This window comes from Desmodus rotundus, chromosome 12 (assembly GCF_022682495.2).
Source record: "Desmodus rotundus isolate HL8 chromosome 12, HLdesRot8A.1, whole genome shotgun sequence".
NCBI classification, from domain to species: Eukaryota; Metazoa; Chordata; class Mammalia; order Chiroptera; family Phyllostomidae; genus Desmodus; species Desmodus rotundus.
The window spans coordinates 70,701,472-70,720,529 of record NC_071398.1 but is presented as its reverse complement, the minus strand read 5'-3'; the positions used below and the strand labels follow the sequence as shown (position 1 = coordinate 70,720,529).

Sequence of the window (19,058 nt, the reverse complement as noted above, 5' to 3'; positions counted from 1 at the left end):
GACTCTTAGACAGCTGCACAACATTTGTGGTCTCGTGGGGTTAACCAAGTGAAGCATCCTTGAGGATATTGCTCCCAAGAGACAGGACTTCTGGAGCTTTGAGCAGGACTGAGAGTCAGATGACATGTCATGTCATTTGAGTCAGTATCTAGTCCAGATCTATAGGCTGCACACACATAGGGGAAAATCCTAGGTGTGTGCAGGAAATGGAAAAGGACTGAGGCAAAACCATCTGATTGCTCTTCAGACTGCTCTGAGGAAAATCCAAAATCCTTAACCCTACCAGGCCCTGCAGGACTGTGGATCTGCAGAGTGACCCCTCTGACCTCATCTCCTGTGACTCACCCCATTGCTCATTTGTATCCACTTGTCTTTTACTATTTCCTGAATATACCTGTCACACCACTGCCTTAGAGCCTTTGCAGCTGCTGCTCCCTCTTCCTAGAATGGTCCTCCTTAGATTTCATTGGATTCTTTCCCATACTTTCTTCAGGTCTTTGCTCTAATGTTACCTTCTCAGGAGACTCGCCCTGACAACCTTATTTCATTTTTGTGACACTCAACATTTATCTTCCTTCATTGCTTTTTTCCCCTGTAGCACTTGTCATTGTCTGCTATGCATTTTACTTATTTAGCCCCTCATGTTTCTCTATTGGATGTTAAACTCTACAAGGTCCATGCTTTTTGTCTATATATTTTTTAAAGCTGCTGTAATCTCTGCTACCTAGATAGTTCTTGAAACATAGTAGGTACTCAATATTTGTTAATAAATGAATAAATGTGTAAATGTGTGGGGAAGTGTTCCGAGCGTGGAAAATGTAGCTCAGCCCCCACTCGGAAAAGCCAGTGGGGAGCGAGGTTGGTGGGCAGGACCCCCGTCCATGGATAGGTTCTCCAGTGGGAAATCAGGCCTGCATTGTACCTTGACTGCTATGAGACTTGCTCTAGCTAAAACTCCCTCACCCTGAATTGAGGCGGCAAATGTTTACTGAGTATCTTTATCTTCCCAAAATCTGGGTTAGACCTTCCAGGTATGGAACATAGCCCTTTTGACCATTTCTCCTTTTACATTGCAAATATCCTTCTTTGATGTATTCAGTGACACCCTCTCCTTTGTCTGCAAAAGATAACCACCCAAAACAAATCTTTGCATAGTAAAGGAGGACCATCTTTGATGTAAGGGACCTAGAAAAACAATAAAAGCCTGTCCAGGCAAGGGTCCGGTGCTCTTCTCTTGAGGGAGTGGCCGTGCTGTCCCTTTTCCTCCACAGGATTTCTGTAGTCCATGTGTATTTGTATATTGCGGCCACAACAGCAGATCCTGCGGGCCGGGATCTGCATCATCTGGCGCATCCACGTCATAAATGAATGAATGAATAAAATTTATTTATCAGTGGCCAAGGTATTTTGAATTGGTAGAGACCCAGCAGGTTAAGGAATCAGACTCCTTTTCTTATTCTAGTTTTCCTATTCTAGTTTTTTATTTAATCAAATTGTGGTGAAAACTCTTATTAATTTCTGTGAGGCAATAATTCTTTAGCTTCTTGGCTTTTTTGGTTTTCTCTCAGGGGGGAAAAATCCTAAACAGGAGAGTGCTCTTATAGTTTCAGGAATCTTACTTTAGTCTCTCTCCTGTTATATCTTCTGAAAATTCCTACCTTTCTTTGGAGAGAATTTTCTAAAAATGGGGAATTCTTTCTTTGAACTTTAAAAACAAGTGGAGAGAAGAAGTGGGACATTTTGGCTTGTAAATACGAGGTCTGTCCAGAACATATCCAGCCATGTAATATGAAAAATAGAGACATTTACTGAAGAAGATATAAGATACAAAAAACATTGTACATAGGACAGTGATACCTCAGTCCCCTTCAAAGTAGGCACCTTGGGACCTCACACAGTTCTCCCAATTGCCATCAGCTGCCCCATTGTATTTTCCTGAATCTCATCAACAGTCTGAAATCCCTTCCCTTTCAAAAGTGATTTTAGTTTTGGGAAAATCCAGAAGTCACAGGGAGCCACATCTGGGCTGTAGGGGGGCTGAGTTACCCAGGTGGTTTGATGTTTCACCAAAAAACTCTGCACGAGCTGTTATGCATGAGTGGGAACGTTGTCATGATGAAGCTGCCAATCACCAGTTGCCCATAGCTGTGGCCTTGTGAATCATCTGAATAGTTTCCATGGAGGAATGTTCAAGCTTAAGGCTAAATTTGATGCAGATTCATTGCTCTACTCGCTCATTTTGGATGTGATGGCCACACAGTACGCATGCTCCCTCAACGGCATTTACCACCCCCACTGACTAGTACGGTGAAGTCATCGTTGTTCACAAATGTACATTCCAGTCCACTCTCCTCAGTTGCAAGGTTACATGGATGCTGTACAAAATGTTCTCATTATATTCACAGAGTCTGGACTTTTTCTGGACAGACCTGGTAATACGGAATTAACTCTCTGATGAGGTCGATAGTGTTGGAAGTGCAGATGTTTTCCAAAAGCCTTTGGATGTTTTGCAGAAGCTAAACTGCAATGGGCTGCTTGTGGGGCATCCCTAATGTGTGTGGATTCCCTAATGTATGTGGACACCACTCTCATCCTCTGCTTTTTTCAGATGGAGATACAAACAGTGGCTGCATGGACCATTGGTTCTACCCAGGAGAGCAGTTGTGGTGTGATTCACAAACCGCTCAGGTTTCTGCTCAGACACGTGGAGAAATTAAATGTGAAATATGGCCTCTTTTATTTTTCATCTGACTGACCACAACTCATCATGATATACCATAGGTGAGAATATGGTAAATGAATGAAAATATCCCAGGGCTTTATTGTTTTAAAATGAGGTTCTGACAGAAGTTGGGAAGCTATTTGGCAAGGATGCCAAGGCAGGGCTTTCTGGGTTATGTGGGTGGTTGCACTAGGTTACTCTTTTACACCATAGAATCACAGATTTGGATCATCTAAGTCAATTTAGAAATCACCTAACTCAAGTTATGTCCACTGTCAAAGCCCCTCTGCAGTGATCCTAATTGTTGGCACACGGTCTCTCCTTGAGGGGGAGGTTAGTGATGAGAAGACCACTACTTCCAAAAACCATGGACTCTGTTTGAGAAATGTTGTAAATACAAGAGAATTTCTCCTTAAATTGGGTAAAATCACCTTACCTTTAACTTGTACCTATTGGCTCTAGTTCTATTCTCTCAAGTGAGGTAGACTTGCTCCTTATTCTGTGTGACAATCTTTACATATTGGCAGATGCCTCTAACACCCATTAGATCTCAAGGAGAGAAGTCCTCATCACGCTCCTCTGATGCCTCTCCTGATGTCTGGACTAAGCAGCGCAAAGCAGAAAGTTCTTTTTTCTTTTTATCTGGACACTACTTCTATTAATTTAACCTGAGTTTGCTGTAGGCTTTTTTTTTAACTAAAAATTTTTTAAAAATTAAACTGTGGTGAAATACACAAGAAAAAATTTCCATCTTAACCATTGTAAGTGTTGATGAGTGCTAAGTACATTCACATTGCAGTCAACCAATCTTCAGTACTCTTCACATCTTCAATAGCAAAATCCATACCCATTACACAGTAATTTGCCTCTCCCCCTGCCCCTGGCAACCACCATTCTACTCGTTGTATATATGAATAATTTGACTACTCTAGGTCCTTCATATGAGTGCAGTTATACAGAATTTGTCTTTCTATTGAATGGCTTTTTTTACTTAGCATAATTTCTTCAAGGTTCATCCACGTTGTAGCATATATCAGAATTTTCTTCTTTTCTAAGGTTGAATAATATTCCACTGTATCTATTTTTGTTTATCCATTCATCCATCAATGGCCACTTGGATTGTTTTCATGTATTGTGAATAATGTTACTATAACATGAGTGTACAATTATCTCTTTAAGACCCTGCTTTCAATTTTTTTGGTTGTATAACCAGAGGTACAATTGCTGGATCATATAGTAATTCTACTTTTAATTCTTTGAGGACCTGCCTTACTGTTTTCCATAATGGCTGCATAATTTTACCTACCCACAAGGGTTCCAATTTCTCCACATTCTTGCCAATATTTATTATTTTCTGTTTTGTTAATTAAATTTAAAAAATTTTTTATAGTAGCCATTCTAATAGGTGTGAGGTGGTATCTCATTGTGCTTTTGATTTGCACTTCCCCAATGATTAGTTATGTTGAACATTTTTTCATGTGCTTTTGGCTATTTGTATACCTTCTTTGGAGAAATGTCTCTTCAAGTCCTTTGCACACTTTTTAATGGGATTGTTTGGGTTTCTTTTGTTGTTGAATTTTAGGAGTTATTTATATATATTCTGGATATGAATCCCTTTTCGGATGTACAATTTTCAAATATTTTCTCCCGTTCTGTAGGTTGCCTTTTCACTCTATTGACTGTACTTTGATGACAGAAGTTTTTCTTTTAAATCTTCACCTGAGAATATGTTTATTGGTTTAGAGGGAGAGGGTAGGGGAGAGAGAGAGAAACATTGATGTGAGAGAAACAGGGATTGAACCCACAACCAAGTATGTGTCCTGAATGGGGACCAAACCGGTAACTCTTTGGTGTATGGGATGGTGCTCCAACCAACTGAGCCACCCAGTCAGGGCTACTGACAGAAGTTTTTAATTTGCATGTAGTCCAATTTGTCTTTTTTTACTTTTGTTGCCTCTGCTTTTGGTGTCATGCTTTAGGCTGTTTTTATTTTTTTCTTAAAGCAATCATAGATTGCTGTGCTCCTATTGCAATCAATTAAAAGCCCTACTCAAATCTGCCATGCTTAATGCTGTTAAGCTTAGTGACCTTCATTCTACCTCCTTATCCACATTTGCTTCTCTTGAGCCTAGTTATCCTTAAAGGCCCAGACCAAATGCTTCTTCTAACAAGAATTCCACTAGCGTTTTCCAATTAGATGTAATTTTTTCTTCCCCTGGTCCTTGTGCTTGATCATAGGCCTTCATAGTATTTTTTGAATTCAATGTATGGATTTACATGTACCACATTACTCAGTAGACTGTGAGCTCCTTGAGGGCAGGGGCAGTTTTATTCATGTTTGTGCCCTCCACAGTACCTAGCATGTGCTTTGTGTATATCTGTCCTAGTAAAGGTCATCTGCCTTGGCAGTTACATACCAGGTTCTGCTCCATAAATTGTAGTCCCTGTTGGATAGACTCTTTTCATTGGCTGGGGAGGCCAATGAAGTGATTTAAAAACATGGGCCCTAGACATACCTGGATTTGAATTCTATTCTTCCCACTTTTAAGATATATAACTTTGAGTGAGTTATTTAATTTCTTGATGCCTCAGCTTTCTCATCTATAAAATGGAGATGATAAAAAAATCACCGAACTTCCCAGGATTCATGAGAGGATTCCATAGAGTAAGTCATGTGAGCACTCAGCATTATGCCTGGCACACACTAAGTGCTCAAGGAAAGTTAGCAATGGCCAGTTTTTACTTGTATGTACAATTGTTCTTTTGTACCCATCACATGGAATTGTGATGGTTTTCTGCCCAATAGATCATGATTTCTTCATGGCAAACACCCTGCCAGTGTTTGTTGGATGAATGAATAAATGAATCTGAGAATTTTGAACTGCAGCCCCAATATTATACATATGTAAGATGCTTCTGTTATTAATAGGCTTTGCACAGGAGGGCTTTATAAATAAATAAGATCAATGATTTACCTGGCTTCAGAGAAAGATAGATGTGTAAATTGGGGACTTTAACATAAGTAGGATAAATTAGACTGCCATAATATAGAATTGAGAATAGTAGGAGCAGACATGGAGTAGAAAAATGGATGACAAAAGTTGGGGTAGGAGATAGCTTTATGGAGGTGAAATTTGAAGTGAGGCTTCAAATACGTACAACGTTAATTGAAGAAATTCATATGCCTATTTAAAACTTAATTGTTCGTTAAAGTCCAGGACGCATGCTTTCTTTACTATGCAGACATTTGTCTTGCCCCACCTGCATATAATCTATTCCTTCTTTGAGCCTCCATGTTGCCTGCTTTATCATCTTCCCACTTTGTTACAGCCCTTGGTGTGAATGAAATAATCAACAAATGTTGTGTATTGGATCACAATTACTCATATGCATAGCTTAGCACTTGCCTCTACTCCTGACTAATTGTAAGCTCTTCAAGGGCACGAGTAGCGTCTTTACAGTTCTCTAGTGCCTAGAATGTGCCAGCTACTTTGCCAGGCACTCCACAGATTCTTGCAGCTGCCCTATGAAGATGCTGTTATCTGAATTTTAAAATGAGGAAACTGAGGTTCTTGCATAGGAAGTGGGTGGGCCAAGATTGAAACTCACTTATATCGGACTCCCAAACTGCTGTTCCTAATTCCATGGCACACTATACAACACATATACACCACACAGTTAGGGATGACAGCTGCTGTAGTAGAAACTGGGGACCAGTCCATGTGACAAAATGTCACTGGTTCACTGGGCAAAGAGCACCATACTTTGACTGTTCCCTTCTCAAAAGCCTTTATCATTTTCTGGAATCAAAAGACACAGTGAACCCAGTGATCAGTAGGTGGTGCTAGAACTCCATGATATTTTTCTCCAATTGCCTTCTAACGTGTTGTTCCGTCTCTGGAATGTTTACTTTTTGACCTGGCTGATTCATCTAGATATTTAGTTATAAAACCATAGCATTATGACTTGAAGGAGACATTGTAGATTGTATTGTGCCAACTCCATGTTTCAAATATGAGAAAATCGAAGCACAGTAATGGGACAAAAATTACCCCAAATCACATGTGGCATTAGTAGCAGTGCCAGGACTAAAAGTCAAGTTTACTGACCCCCAGGTCAGTGCTCTGTCTCTGAAGACTGTTGCTATCTGTTTAATGGTTTTCTTAGAACTTTTTCCTCTCATAAAATGCAAGTTGCTTGTAAGCAAAATGCAATAAGAGATTGTATTTTGACAGTAAATATTCGGTCAATAAATATTCAATTCAAATTAGGCTCCAACTGCTTGAGTAAGTCTCCTGGTAAATTAGCCCACAGCGATGGCTACAAATCCATTTGTGCTAGATTCTCAAAGGGACAGGAGACTCATCAGCCTTCTCTTTTTTATTTTTATTGTCTTAAAGTTAAACATTTTTTATTGTTTATGCTATTACAATTGTCCCAACTCCCCCCCTTTGCCCCCCTTCCCCCGGCATGCTCCCCATTCCCACAGTCAATCCCCACACTGTTGTTCATGTCCATGGGTCATGCATATGTGTTCTTTGCTTATCAGGTTCTTAATGACATCATAGCTTCTGTGGAAAGGATGAACGGTATGAAGCAACAAGAGAACATTTGTATATGCCACTATCAGAAGGCAGAACGCACGCAGGGAAACCTGAGTATATGGAAATCAACAGAGCACTGAGGAGGATTAAAGGTCATAAGTTTGGAACTGGCCTTTCAAGGGGTTGAGGGTTAGGAATTGTTGGGTTTGAACTCAGAGGGGAAAGTGAAGCAAGAAGTAAGAATGTAAAATGGCCACAATCTGGCATCCTGCAAATCAAGAAGGGTTGGTGGAGTTCTATTTGAATAGGGACTTGTGGAGGAGGGGCACAGGAAATCAGTGAGGGAAAGGTTGGGTCCTGGGCTGTGGAAGAGGCAGGCATGAAAGCCATCTAATAGCAGAACAGGACTATGGCCACAGAATGGTGGTGCCAGGCTTCAGGAGAGAGTTGTGATGTGATGGAGAGAGTTCATTCAGTTGAATTTGTTTCAACAAGCACCCACCACGTACTTATTCTGAGTGATGACAATGATGTGGAGATTAAGGTGCGGACCTTTTTCTGAAGGACACTCAGAATACAGTCAGGGAGTGAGGAACATTCACTGCTACCTATGGTAATGCAGACTGGGATGATGGTTGCGGAAGGTTTCAAAGACATTGCTTGCAGACAAAGGAGTGGTTACTGTTGTCTAGGAAGAAGAGGGATCAAGGAAGGCTTCTTGGAGGTGCTGGAGTGTAAGCTGGGCTTTTCAACATTATGTTGAGCATTTATTAATCTTCTATTGAAATCATAGCAAAGGGGAAAAGACAATAAACACCAACCAAATAAGCAAGAGGATATCAGATTATTAATTACTTTGTATATGCTCCCTCTATTTATTGTTAAGTAACTATTGGAATTTTAAACTTCACTTTATAGATAAAAAAAACTGAGATTTAAAGAGATAAAATGTTTTTTTTTTCAGATCATAACTTTAGTAAGTGGTGGAGCTAGGTCTCAAATACAGGTCTTATTATTTTAAATCCCAGTCTCTTTCTTTATAATTGGCCAGTCATTATGCTTGGTGCTGAAGATAAGACTGTGACTAAGATATAGTTTCTGCCTTCTAGGACCTCATAGTGTGGTTTGGGAAACAGACGGGTTTAAAATTGACTTCAGTGCAATGTGATAAGCTCTGTACTGTTGATAGGTCCAGAAGCTGTTGCTAATTAGTAGAATGGGTGGCATCTTGAGGCATGAAGATTAGAAAAGCATTTACGGTAAGTGGAGGAAATGGTTTACGCAGAGGTATGGAGGCTGAGAAGATGTGGTTAAGCTGGAGTTTTAGACTTTTGACTCATATTTATGTTTCCTACTGATTTTTTTTTCCAGTGGCCAGGAGCTCAAAGAACAAAGACATCTTAGAAGTCGAGAAATGAGGTCTTGTTCTCGGAAAACAGCCCACAGGTGAAGATAGCACAGCCCCACCGTGAAGAAGGAAAAGAGTCATTGAGGTCATTGCTCACCAATCATTTATTGGGTGTTTTAATACAATTCCATAGATTTTCTTGTGAAGGGTTTTCAGGCCCCAGGAGCTATGGAGCAAGTTTTGGCTCCCTAGCATCTGAAAACAGATGACATAAGCTTTCTCTCCATTTAATACGATTAGAAACTGGAAAGGCATTGAACTGAAACCAGTCCAGTCAGCTGTAGTGATAGGAGCTCAGTGGATAGTCCCTCTGGTGAAGGATAGGAGCCTAGGTGCTGGAGATGTTGTGGATCAGAGATGCCCTCTGTGTTCTCTGGCTCTCCTAGAAGCCTCTCACTGTGTTTCATTTTAGTGTAGACTATGAGGCTTGCAATTCCTGATGTTTCATCTGCGGGAGCCAAAGCTCACCAAAGCCCAGATGTCCTCTTCTCAGTTTGTGACATGTATCTTCAGAATACCTTTCCTGTTTCTGAACTTTTGGAAGAAGTTTCTACCTTTCAGTGATACAACCATGTCCTGTCTACATGGATGGCAAATCAGGAAATGATTTAAATCTCCAAACTAATCAAAATCGAGATCTGATTATTTCACCAAATTTACTACTCAGATTTCACCCAACTAGAATTCCCTAGAGTTACTGCTCAAAGAACTGAAATGCCCTAAAAGTGAATGTTAATCCTCAACAGCATCCTTGCAAATGGATAGAAAGTAGAGGAAAGAAGGAAGCCATACATTTTCAATCTCTTAAACAGAAGTAAATATGACCTTGACGTGTAGATTTCTTCCTCAGCTGTAGCTCTGGTGTGCACAAAGCCTAGTGCCAATGTGCTCTCTGCTCTTGTAGATAGTCATAGAGGGGGTTGGGAGCAAGAGCTGCCTTGGTAGGGTGACTTTCACCCTCTTCTCTTCTTTGGGGCCTCCCACCGCTCTGGGTTGGATAGAAGGCTATGTCCTTGTGTCTTCCCTGGGAGCCTTGGCTCTGGACATCCTCATTTGTGAGGAATTTTTCGTTAGCACAGCCTTGCTGGGTCCCATGAGATTGCTGATCCTGGGACCTTTGATATCTCTCTCTCTTCTTATGGGTTTGCCTATTCTGTTGTTGCTGGCCATTTTGATCCTCTTCATGGGTTTGCCTGTTTTGTTTTTGATGGTGTTGCTTATCTTCATGGGTTTGCCTGTTCTGTGTCTGATGGCTTTGTTCCTCTTCATGGGTTTGCCTGTACTCTTCCTCACATGGAGTTTCCTGACTCTTACAACCATGTCTACCCCGGTTTTGGTGACCCTGCTCTTCCTCTGCCTGGTGGCTCTGCCCCTCACCACAACTCTCCTTGGTTTGGGCCTGGCTGTGGCCCTGTTCACTACTGCACAATTGCCAATCACTCCCTTTGTGACAGTGTGGCCTTTCTTGCTGGATTTGTGCTACAAGTTTGTGTTGGTGGTGTTGCTTATCTTCTTCAGGCTCCCATGCCTGGTGGCTGTTCTTCCGCCCTACCCTAGATTCAAATCTCTGTCCCTGATCTAGGCTCACATTCTGTCCTTGAGTCTGTTGAGTTGGTCTCCCTGACCTTCCTGATTGCTCAACATATGAACCTCTGCTTGTTTCCTCACTTCCTTGGAAGCACCTATTTTGCCCAGTCTCCCCAGTCTCTGGCTGACTATATTGAGAGCTCTGGCCTTGTCTGTCTGAATGACCACAACGATAAGTCTGGTCTTGTTTGTCTGTCTGGTCATACTGAGAGACTGAGCCTTGTCTGTCTGTCTGAACATCATGATAACTCTGGCCTTGTCTTTCTATGTGACCATGGCGGGAACTCTGGCCTTGTCTGTCTGAATGACCATAATGATGACCCTGGCCTTGTGTGTCTCTCTGGTCATATTGAGAGCTCAGACCTTGTCTGTCTGTGTGACCATAGTGGGAACTCTGGCCTTGTCTGTCTGTGTGACCATGGTGGGAACTTTGGCCATGTCTGTCTGTCTGACCATAATGATAACTCTGGCCGTGTCTGTCTGTCTGACAACAGTGGGAACTCTCACCTTGTCTGTATGTCTGGCCATACTGAGAATCCAATTCTTGTCTGTCTCTCTGATGACAGCCTGATTCTTGATCCAGCCTCACAGAATGTCCATAATAAGAGCCTGATTCCTGTTGGTTGGTTTGGCTAGAGCAAGAATCCTCTCCAAGTCTTCCAGGCTGGCGATAGCTTGATTGTTGTTTAAGTATTTCAGACTGAACTTGTTTCTCACATGGATTTAGAGCAAAGATATACTCTTGTCTTTCAGGCTGGCCACTGCTAGATTTATGACTCAGTCTTTGACCAGAGCTGGAGTCCTGACCTTGCCTCTCAGAATGATCATAGAAGGAGTTCCTATCTGTAGTTTCAGACCGACCATGGTGGGAGCCCTGATCCTGTCTCTCAGATTGACTGTAGTGGGAATCCCTATCTTGTTTCTCAGTTTGATTCGGGCCAATGTCCTGGTTTTGTCTCTCAGATTGACTGTGGTGAAAGTCCTGCCTTTCTCCCTCATGCCTCTGCCTGTGTCGTCTGCCTGCATTTCCTATAAACTTATGGTCTTCTGTTTCCTCCTGCTTTTCTTCTTGCTGGGAAGTTCTATCTCCATGAGACTTGTTTTCTAGCTTATGATAGCAAGCTTGGGTCAACTGGAACACCAACAAGAGATATTCTTGAAAATCAACATGTCCATTTCTGTCTTTATCCAAGAGGCTCAAGATGGTTTCCACAGTCTCTGGGTCATTTGGTCTCTGTGAGAAGAAAAACAAAGAGAAAAATCAGATGTCTTCCTGTGGATACTTAGATGTGTGCACAAGTCCATGCCCCAGTCCTTTTAGTTTGTATGAGTCTTCCTTGGTTGAGAAACCATTAATCTGAAGCTGGTTCTCAGAACTCATCCCTTGCTGACCAATGGGAAGGAGCAGGACTATAGGGAATAGATACATTTATTTAAGATCAGTTCCATCAGTAATTAATTTGAGTCATTTGAGGAAGCTGTCCCATCCCATCACATGCTATATTGTAATTGTCTGTTTACCAACTCTTTCCAACCATGCTGTGAGATGCTGGAGGGAGGGGAAACTGGCTTTATTTATGTTTCTATCCTCAGTGGCTAGTATGATGCTGGTATGGAGTAGGTGCTTAATGACTATTGAATGAATGAATGAATGAATGGGAAGACATATAGACAGTACTAAAATATAAAAATTAAGTATGAATCTAGATTGCTTTTGAGAAATGATTTCTGGTTCAGAGTTGTACTTCCTCCTGTTCCAGTTCAGATATAAAGAGGGGTGTGTGTGTGTGTGTGTGCATGTGTGTGTGAGCATTCCTGTACACATATGTCTGTGTGCTGGGAATGAACTACTAAGGAGCTGCCTAAACTCTTTTAGTTATAGGGTAGAGCATGACCAAATGAAACAAAAATCAAGCCCTAGCTGCAGGTGTCAGAGTCACTCACACTTGACTCCATGGGGCCCAGAGTCTATGTGTCTTACCCGGAGGATGTTTCCAAACTCATCCAAGAGCAGCTGCTTCAACTCCTTCTTGCACAGTAAGGCACGGTCCCCATCCCCGTTAGCATGTTTCTGGAATACCTTGATCACGGTGAGTATACTGTTCAGGAGTTGAGCCATTTTGGCAAAGACAGGTGAACCTAAAAGAAGAAACAAGATTTTGTTTAGAAGGAAGCCCAGGAGACAGCATTTTCAGAGGAAAACTGGTCCCTCTTGGTCAGAGCAAAAGCATAAGAAATGACACAGCCCCTTCCTTTGCCATACCTCTCACTCCCTTTGACCGACACAGTGTGGTTCCAAGTGTCACATACTATAGTGGGAAGTGAGGGCAGAGTACAGGTCCCCTGCTAGAAAAAAAAATGGCTATTTCCTAAAAGCCAAAAAATATATGGTAGGTGTTTTACATGCTCCATCCTCTACTCCAGGTGGGACTTGCTTGATTGAAACTCTCACATTAGAACAAAAAAGAAAGATGGTCAGGAAGCCCACAGAGGCAGCACCAAGGCAGGGTAATTTTCCATCAATGACTAGTACAATGAACAGGGCACTATATAGAGCCCACTGAATAGGCCACAGTCTTCTAATGAACCTTGACCAAGTGGGGAAGAAGGCTACAGGTCTCTTGCCATGAGTCAAGGAAACTTTCTGGGAGGCTAAATTCTACCGAGTGCTTCTGACCTGGATGGTTACTTTGGGATATGATTATTAAATAGAATCAGTGAATACAAAACTGTTACAGAAAAAAAATAGCAAGCCAAATTAACTGCATAGATGATAGGAAGTAGGATATAATAAGCTAAGTTTACGTTGGCCATGCTAGGAGGTTAGGGTCTTTGGGGGTCTGGATCTCAATGATATTTCTTCTTGTGGTATGAAAAGCCCAGTTACTAGGTCTATAGGCCTTGAAACTGAAACCCTAACTGCAAAGCACATTGGATTTCCAAAAGCATGCAGTGATGCCTGTACAGATAAGTTGCAAATAATGAATTTCATGGACTAACTGAGGCTCTCGTGGCAAGTCATTGTAATGAGACTTGACTATTACAAGGTTCCATGGTCCAGGGCCTTGCCCCTAATGAGCTCTAAACTCTCAAGTGTTGGCTTTCACAAAAGGCAAATGCTCCACTATGGGAGACTAAGCTATCCACCAACAGTTCTAGAGCTTGATTTTATAATGCCCAGACACGCTGAAACAAAAGCATGTATATTTTATGGCCTCAAAAATAAGCAACCTCGGCTATCATCATATTCTCAGATAGAGTCAAGAAAAGGAAGCAGGAGGGTACCCGAGGCTGTCACCCTCAGGGAGTAGTCTCCAGACCTCTCCAGCCCAGTGTATCAGAGCCACTGTCCTGAGCCTCGTGGATAATGCCAGTGCTCCCCCATGCATAGCTTACCTGTATAAGGAGGAACGAGCAGAAGACTGAGAAGCTGAAGAGGATACTGGAGCCCTGAAAACCCATCCTATTTATATGGGTTTTAATTGTCTTGTTAGGCCATCCCAGGAGACACTCATTCTGTGGCAGGGCCTGAATCACCCTGGACCCAGCCCAGCTCGGCCCAGCTCATCCTCTTCCTCTGCAAAACCTTTTGGTTTATTTACTTCCCCCACTTGTTCACAAACCTGTTTGTCATTAGATTAGGTGACACTGTACAAGTCCCAGCCCCATTTAATTAGGAGAATGTGTGGAAGTATGAGTACTGTGGGGGTCCCAAAACACAGAGGTATTCTTCCTTAATACATGTCCCTTATCAGCACTAATGGAGGATCACATCAAATCATACCAAAGAAGATTATCAATATGATCATTTCATAAAAATCTGTCAAAGTAGGGACTAACAATTCTGGGTGTATGGCCAGGGTGTTATTCCTGGAAGAGATTTGTCTTAGGCTGATGTCTTGCTTATGTGTATTTTATGTGTATTTTAATCTATTGACCTATTTTGAATTTTTTAAAAAATTTAACAGCTCTGTGGGCTGGAGGGGGGTGTAGATACATGACCAATTGATGGGAGGAGGGGTCTAATGATGGTGTTGCTACCACCACGTGAGCCTTTTAAAGTCTTACTAAAAGTAAGTTTAGAGTTTAGGAACGACATGAGAGCTTATGCTCTTTGTGAGTAGAGATGCTGTCAGAGACCTGTGCCTCCATTTATGCCCATCACTGCACTTATGACATGCCACCAGAGTCTTAAGCATAAGAGAGCCATAGAAAATCTTGGTGGAGTAAGGGAATGATTGATTATGAAAGCATTTGGAAATTCTATGTAAAATGCAAAAAAAATTCTAGATTTCCTTTACTTTCTATTTTTGCCTTTGGTTAGACTTTTTCTATGTATCTATCCATCAGTCAGTTATTAGTAGTGCTTGGGATTCTGCAAGGGAATCACAAAAGTGCAGAGAGATTTTAGTCTGGTTGGAATAAAGAAGCTTCACATAGAAAAAAAGATCTTGAATATCAGTAACAAAACATAAGAAGTGCTGAGTGTTAGAAAACCTGGGTATGTGTGGAGTCTTCAGGGACTGAGCCCAGAAAGTGAGAGTTGTGTTGTCCTCTAAAGGAGTCAGGTGGGCAGAAAAGAAAGACGATAAATTCTGATGGGGTGAAGGGAAAGACCAAAGATATGAAGGTGAGGATTTACACAGTGTGTTTGGATTAGGGTGAGTTGGTAAGACTGGCTGGAGCAGAGGGTATATAGGATAATGGAATTAGAAAATTTTGGAGCTGGAAAGGAAATCTAGTCTTAGCCTCCTAATTTTACAGATGTGGAAACTGAGGCCCAGCTAGATTGAGTGACTTGCCAAGGGTCCCACAGGTCTATGACTAAAGCCACTCCTAGAACCCTTGTCCTTTTACCCCAACCCAACAACACGCTTTCTTACATGTTCTCTGAGGCAGATTTGTGGTCTGCTTTAGGGTTTATTTTAATGAGAGATGAGAAGCAGGGAACATTTTGGAGAGGAAAGTGACATGACAAAAACATTGTTTGGGCAAAGATTTTGATCTGACTGCAGTGAGGTGGCTAGCTGTCTCAGCTGGGACTGAGGAGCAGAGTTCTGGGCAACTCAGTCCCCCTGGGCTGTGGAGCATAGGATGAACTGGAAAGAACAGTGTCTGAGGAGGAAGGCCTGCTAGGAGTCTTTTGTATGGCCGTGTGACAAGTGACCTGGATGCAGCAGTTAATAACTATAGGAAGGTGGCTGGGTGATAGAGGGAAAGAAAGGATGGGGTTTGGGGATGGATTAAATGAGGGGCAGGAAGGAGGAGGAGAAGTCAGGAGAGACTCCCTGGCTTCAAGTCTAGAAAAGTAGGAGAGCTATGGTGTACTGAAGAAATATGACTTCTGAGGGGGTTCCTTGGGATTTAAGAGTCAGCATGCCTAACCAGCATTCCACAGGGTTTCCACCTTTGGGATTTTGTCAGCTTGCACCCTCTGCTGTTCGGGGTCTCTCAGCACTGGTAAGGACTTGCTTAGATGTGTTTATACGTCTTAAGAGCTGGGTTATGCTAAGGTTCTCTTTCTGCTTTTGTATATTGACTTATAAGAGCTATTTAGTTATGTCCCTTTTTACCCATTGGAACCAAAAACCAAGAGAAGGTTTGGTGATTCCAGTGGCAAATAAGGGGAGTTGGGGTGGGCTGAGTAGGGGTGAAGATAACGGCCATTGTTATGGAGAGCAGCAAATCTGGGGGCTCCTTTCTGTGGACATCTTTCAGGGCTCCCTAGCAACTCTTTTTTTCGGGTTAGTCGGGCAGGCAGTTCTCTGCCTGATGCTGCAGTGGAGAGAGAAGGATCATGTTCTTAGTAGGAGGGTCTGCTGTGTACGAATGCATTTAGTAAGTTAACTAAATGTTTAGGAACTTAAACATTTAGTAAGTTGCTGCAGGGGGAACAGAACTGTTTGTATTGCTCAGTCAGTTAATCAGTGGGGATTTACGACTATAAGGAGTGTCATTTTGTAGGCACTGAGATAAAAGACACTGTCCTTGTGCAGAGGAGCTTCGTCCTCATGGGAGGTGGGATACACAGAATCCTTCTCTATAGTTCAAATTGCTGCTAATATTGCTAGGATATTGAAAGGGATTGATTATAGGGAAGAAGGGAAGGGCCCAGGGGGCTAGAAATAACACATTTAAGGAAATCATGGAACATACTGGGTAATTTTGGGCAAATCACTTAGCCTCTTGGCCTTGAGTTCCTTCATCTATACAAGGAGAGGGTTGGACTGATCCTTAAGCTTTTTATTTTTTTAATTTTAATTTTTATTTTTTGGCATTAACATGCTTGGGTTTCCAATCTGAGGGTTAGCAGGGGCTTTAGAGGTAACATTATAACTACTCTATTCATGAATTTGATAAAGGCCTCAGAATTTAGTGCTCCTCAGTCTTCCTCTGTGGAAACAAGGAGGACAGCAATGGGTGTCTTGTTACTTAGCATTTGTAAACTGCATGAGACCCCAGGCTGTTTTTTGTTCACTGTTTTTCAATGTGTTTTGCTGGTTTTATTTGCATTCATGTTGGAATGTGGCTTCTGGTCTCAAAGGCCAGATGTTTTTAAGCTACAACTTATTGATCTTACTATGTGGGATAGGCTCTATGTTAAGCATTTTACATATGATACCTTATTCAATTTCCACAACAACTCCATGAGGCAGGCAATATTATTATCAATTTTTGAACAAAGAAACTGAGGTTCAGAGAAAGAAAAATATAGGGAACCAATCTGCATGGCAATGGCGAATGTAGCCCAGCCCCTGAATCAGAAAACCGGCAGGAGTGAGTTGGCACACAGGAACTGGGCCCACGGATTGGTTTTCCCGTGGGGAACCAGACCTGCATTGTACCAAGGCTGCTTTGAGGCTTGCTTTTTGCTAAAACTCCCTCACCCTGAATTGAGGCAGCAAATGTTTACTGCATATTTTTAAAGTAACTTCCTAAAGTCTGTGCTAAACCTCCCAAGGATGGAGTGTAATCAGTTCAACCACTTTTCCCCTTGCATTAGCAACATCCTCTCCTTTGTTATCTGTAAAAGGTAAATCACCTAAAGCAAGCCTGTGCACAGAGTAATTGAGGACCATCCTCAATGTAATGTGCCCAGAAAAGCAATAAAAGCCTGTCCAGGCAAGGGTTGAGGCCCTCTCTCACTTAGAGAATGGCCATGCCATACCTTTTTCTCCACAGGACTTCTGCAGTCCGTGTGAATCTGTTCATCATGTCCACAACACATAGACCCTCCTGGCTGGAGTCCGTATCAGAGAAATAACTTGCTCAAGGTCATGTAGCTTGGACTGGCTGAGCTGGAGTTTGAACCCACAGCTTCCTGATTCCAAAGCCCTTGTTTGCAACTCCTATGTTATATTGCCCCTTCTGAAAGAGGACTGGTGATTTCCTACTCCCCAACAACAGAAATAGCTTTCCATAAAGGCTGACATGAGTAAGAAGGAAATAACTTCACAATGACAGGCTATGAAGGAATCCAGCCATGAAATGAGAACCACCTGGTACATAACCACTCAAATATTTATTATCTTCCTGTGCTTCTCCAGTATCTAAATGGATCCAACACTGAAGGAGCTTGTAATCTATTTGGAGAGACAAGACAGATGCTTGTTCTTATATATTAAAACAAAAATCAACCTACATGGAAAAAGCACCCTTCTGTCTTTACAATGGACAGAATGTGATTGAAGTTCCCTTGTTGCCCCTTTCCTTTGGTTCTTGACTCTTGCAAACCTTTCCAGTTCGTTTCCCATCGGTGCAGACACACCTGTTGGTTATGGCAGCTATTATTTTGAACTAATAGAGTTTTCAGGGAGTTTCCTTGTCAAATTTTGACCAAATCATTATGGATAATGACGATTGAACTCTTAGATTTCCTTTCTCCCTCAGTAGAGATGTTGGGTGGCTATTCAGTGAGGTGAAACCCACAGGACCCAGAGGATGGCTGAACATTTGTGTTACAAGGGAGGCCCTGTATAATCCTGGGTAGGTTCTCCACTCCTGCTTGGCCCTCTGGCATGAAGCAGGTAGATAAACTACAGATGTAGTAAATGAACACCTTGCCTTGGAGAGGAGTGGGACTAATTAATAGACATAAAACTCTTTGAGATTTGTTGATATTGAAAGGTCATTTATTATCATCTACACAAATGAGTTCTCATTTAAAAATCTGTCCTTACAGATAACTTACCCTCCTGTTAATTAGAGGCCTTTTTCTGTAATGACACCCGTGAGAGTCAGTGGTTTTTTAAGGTTAACACTGGCCTCAGCGATATTCTAACCTTGTCAGAAGATGTGTTCTCAGTCCAAGAAAGGTGGTCCAGAGTTCTTGGGGTCTCGCACACAGGCTTTCATCTGGAGATGGGCTCCTCATAGCCCGCTTGTAGCCCAGCCATTTCTTCTATTACAGGCTTTTGTTTTTGGCTATAAGGCCCCATCCTCCCTCCCCTTCCAATATCTCAGGCCATATTCTCCCTTTTCTCCCCCAATTAAATGAACTAGAAAGTGTCAAAAGTCAATGCTGAGCATAGACCATTGAATTTTAGGTAATTCCTAGAATATGGTTAATAATGACCAAAATAGATGTTTTCAAAGTTGGACAGATGTGGCAGAATTTGGATCATTCAGGTCAGGTTTCTGAGGTTTGTTTTTCTTTTTGCTGAAGAGCTTTATTGAAATGTAATTCACATACCATACAATTTACTCATTTAAAGTGTACAATTCAATGTTTTTTACTATTGGCACAACCACCACTAAAATCTAGATTAAGAACATCCCTCCCCTTCCCCCAAGAAAT

At 41.9% G+C, this 19,058-nt stretch overlaps 1 protein-coding gene across 2 annotated transcripts; it reads right to left on the bottom strand.

Annotated features, from left to right (window-relative positions):
- Positions 1–8,760: 8,760 nt before the first annotated feature.
- RPTN (repetin) lies at positions 8,761–17,559 on the bottom strand. 2 transcript variants are annotated; one of them, XM_024572724.4, is made up of 3 exons: positions 17,430–17,559; positions 12,243–12,400; positions 8,761–11,495 (listed from the first exon to the last, which is right to left on the bottom strand). In XM_024572724.4, exons 2-3 carry the CDS (start codon positions 12,378–12,380, stop codon positions 9,549–9,551), a joined length of 2,085 nt encoding a protein of 694 aa, XP_024428492.2. In that variant the 5' UTR covers positions 12,381–12,400; positions 17,430–17,559; the 3' UTR covers positions 8,761–9,548. The 2 variants fall into 2 exon arrangements, with proteins under 2 accessions (XP_024428492.2, XP_045039061.2); XM_045183126.2 differs by lacking the exon at positions 17,430–17,559 and adding an exon at positions 13,658–13,782.
- Between the last annotated feature and the right edge of the window lie 1,499 nt (positions 17,560–19,058).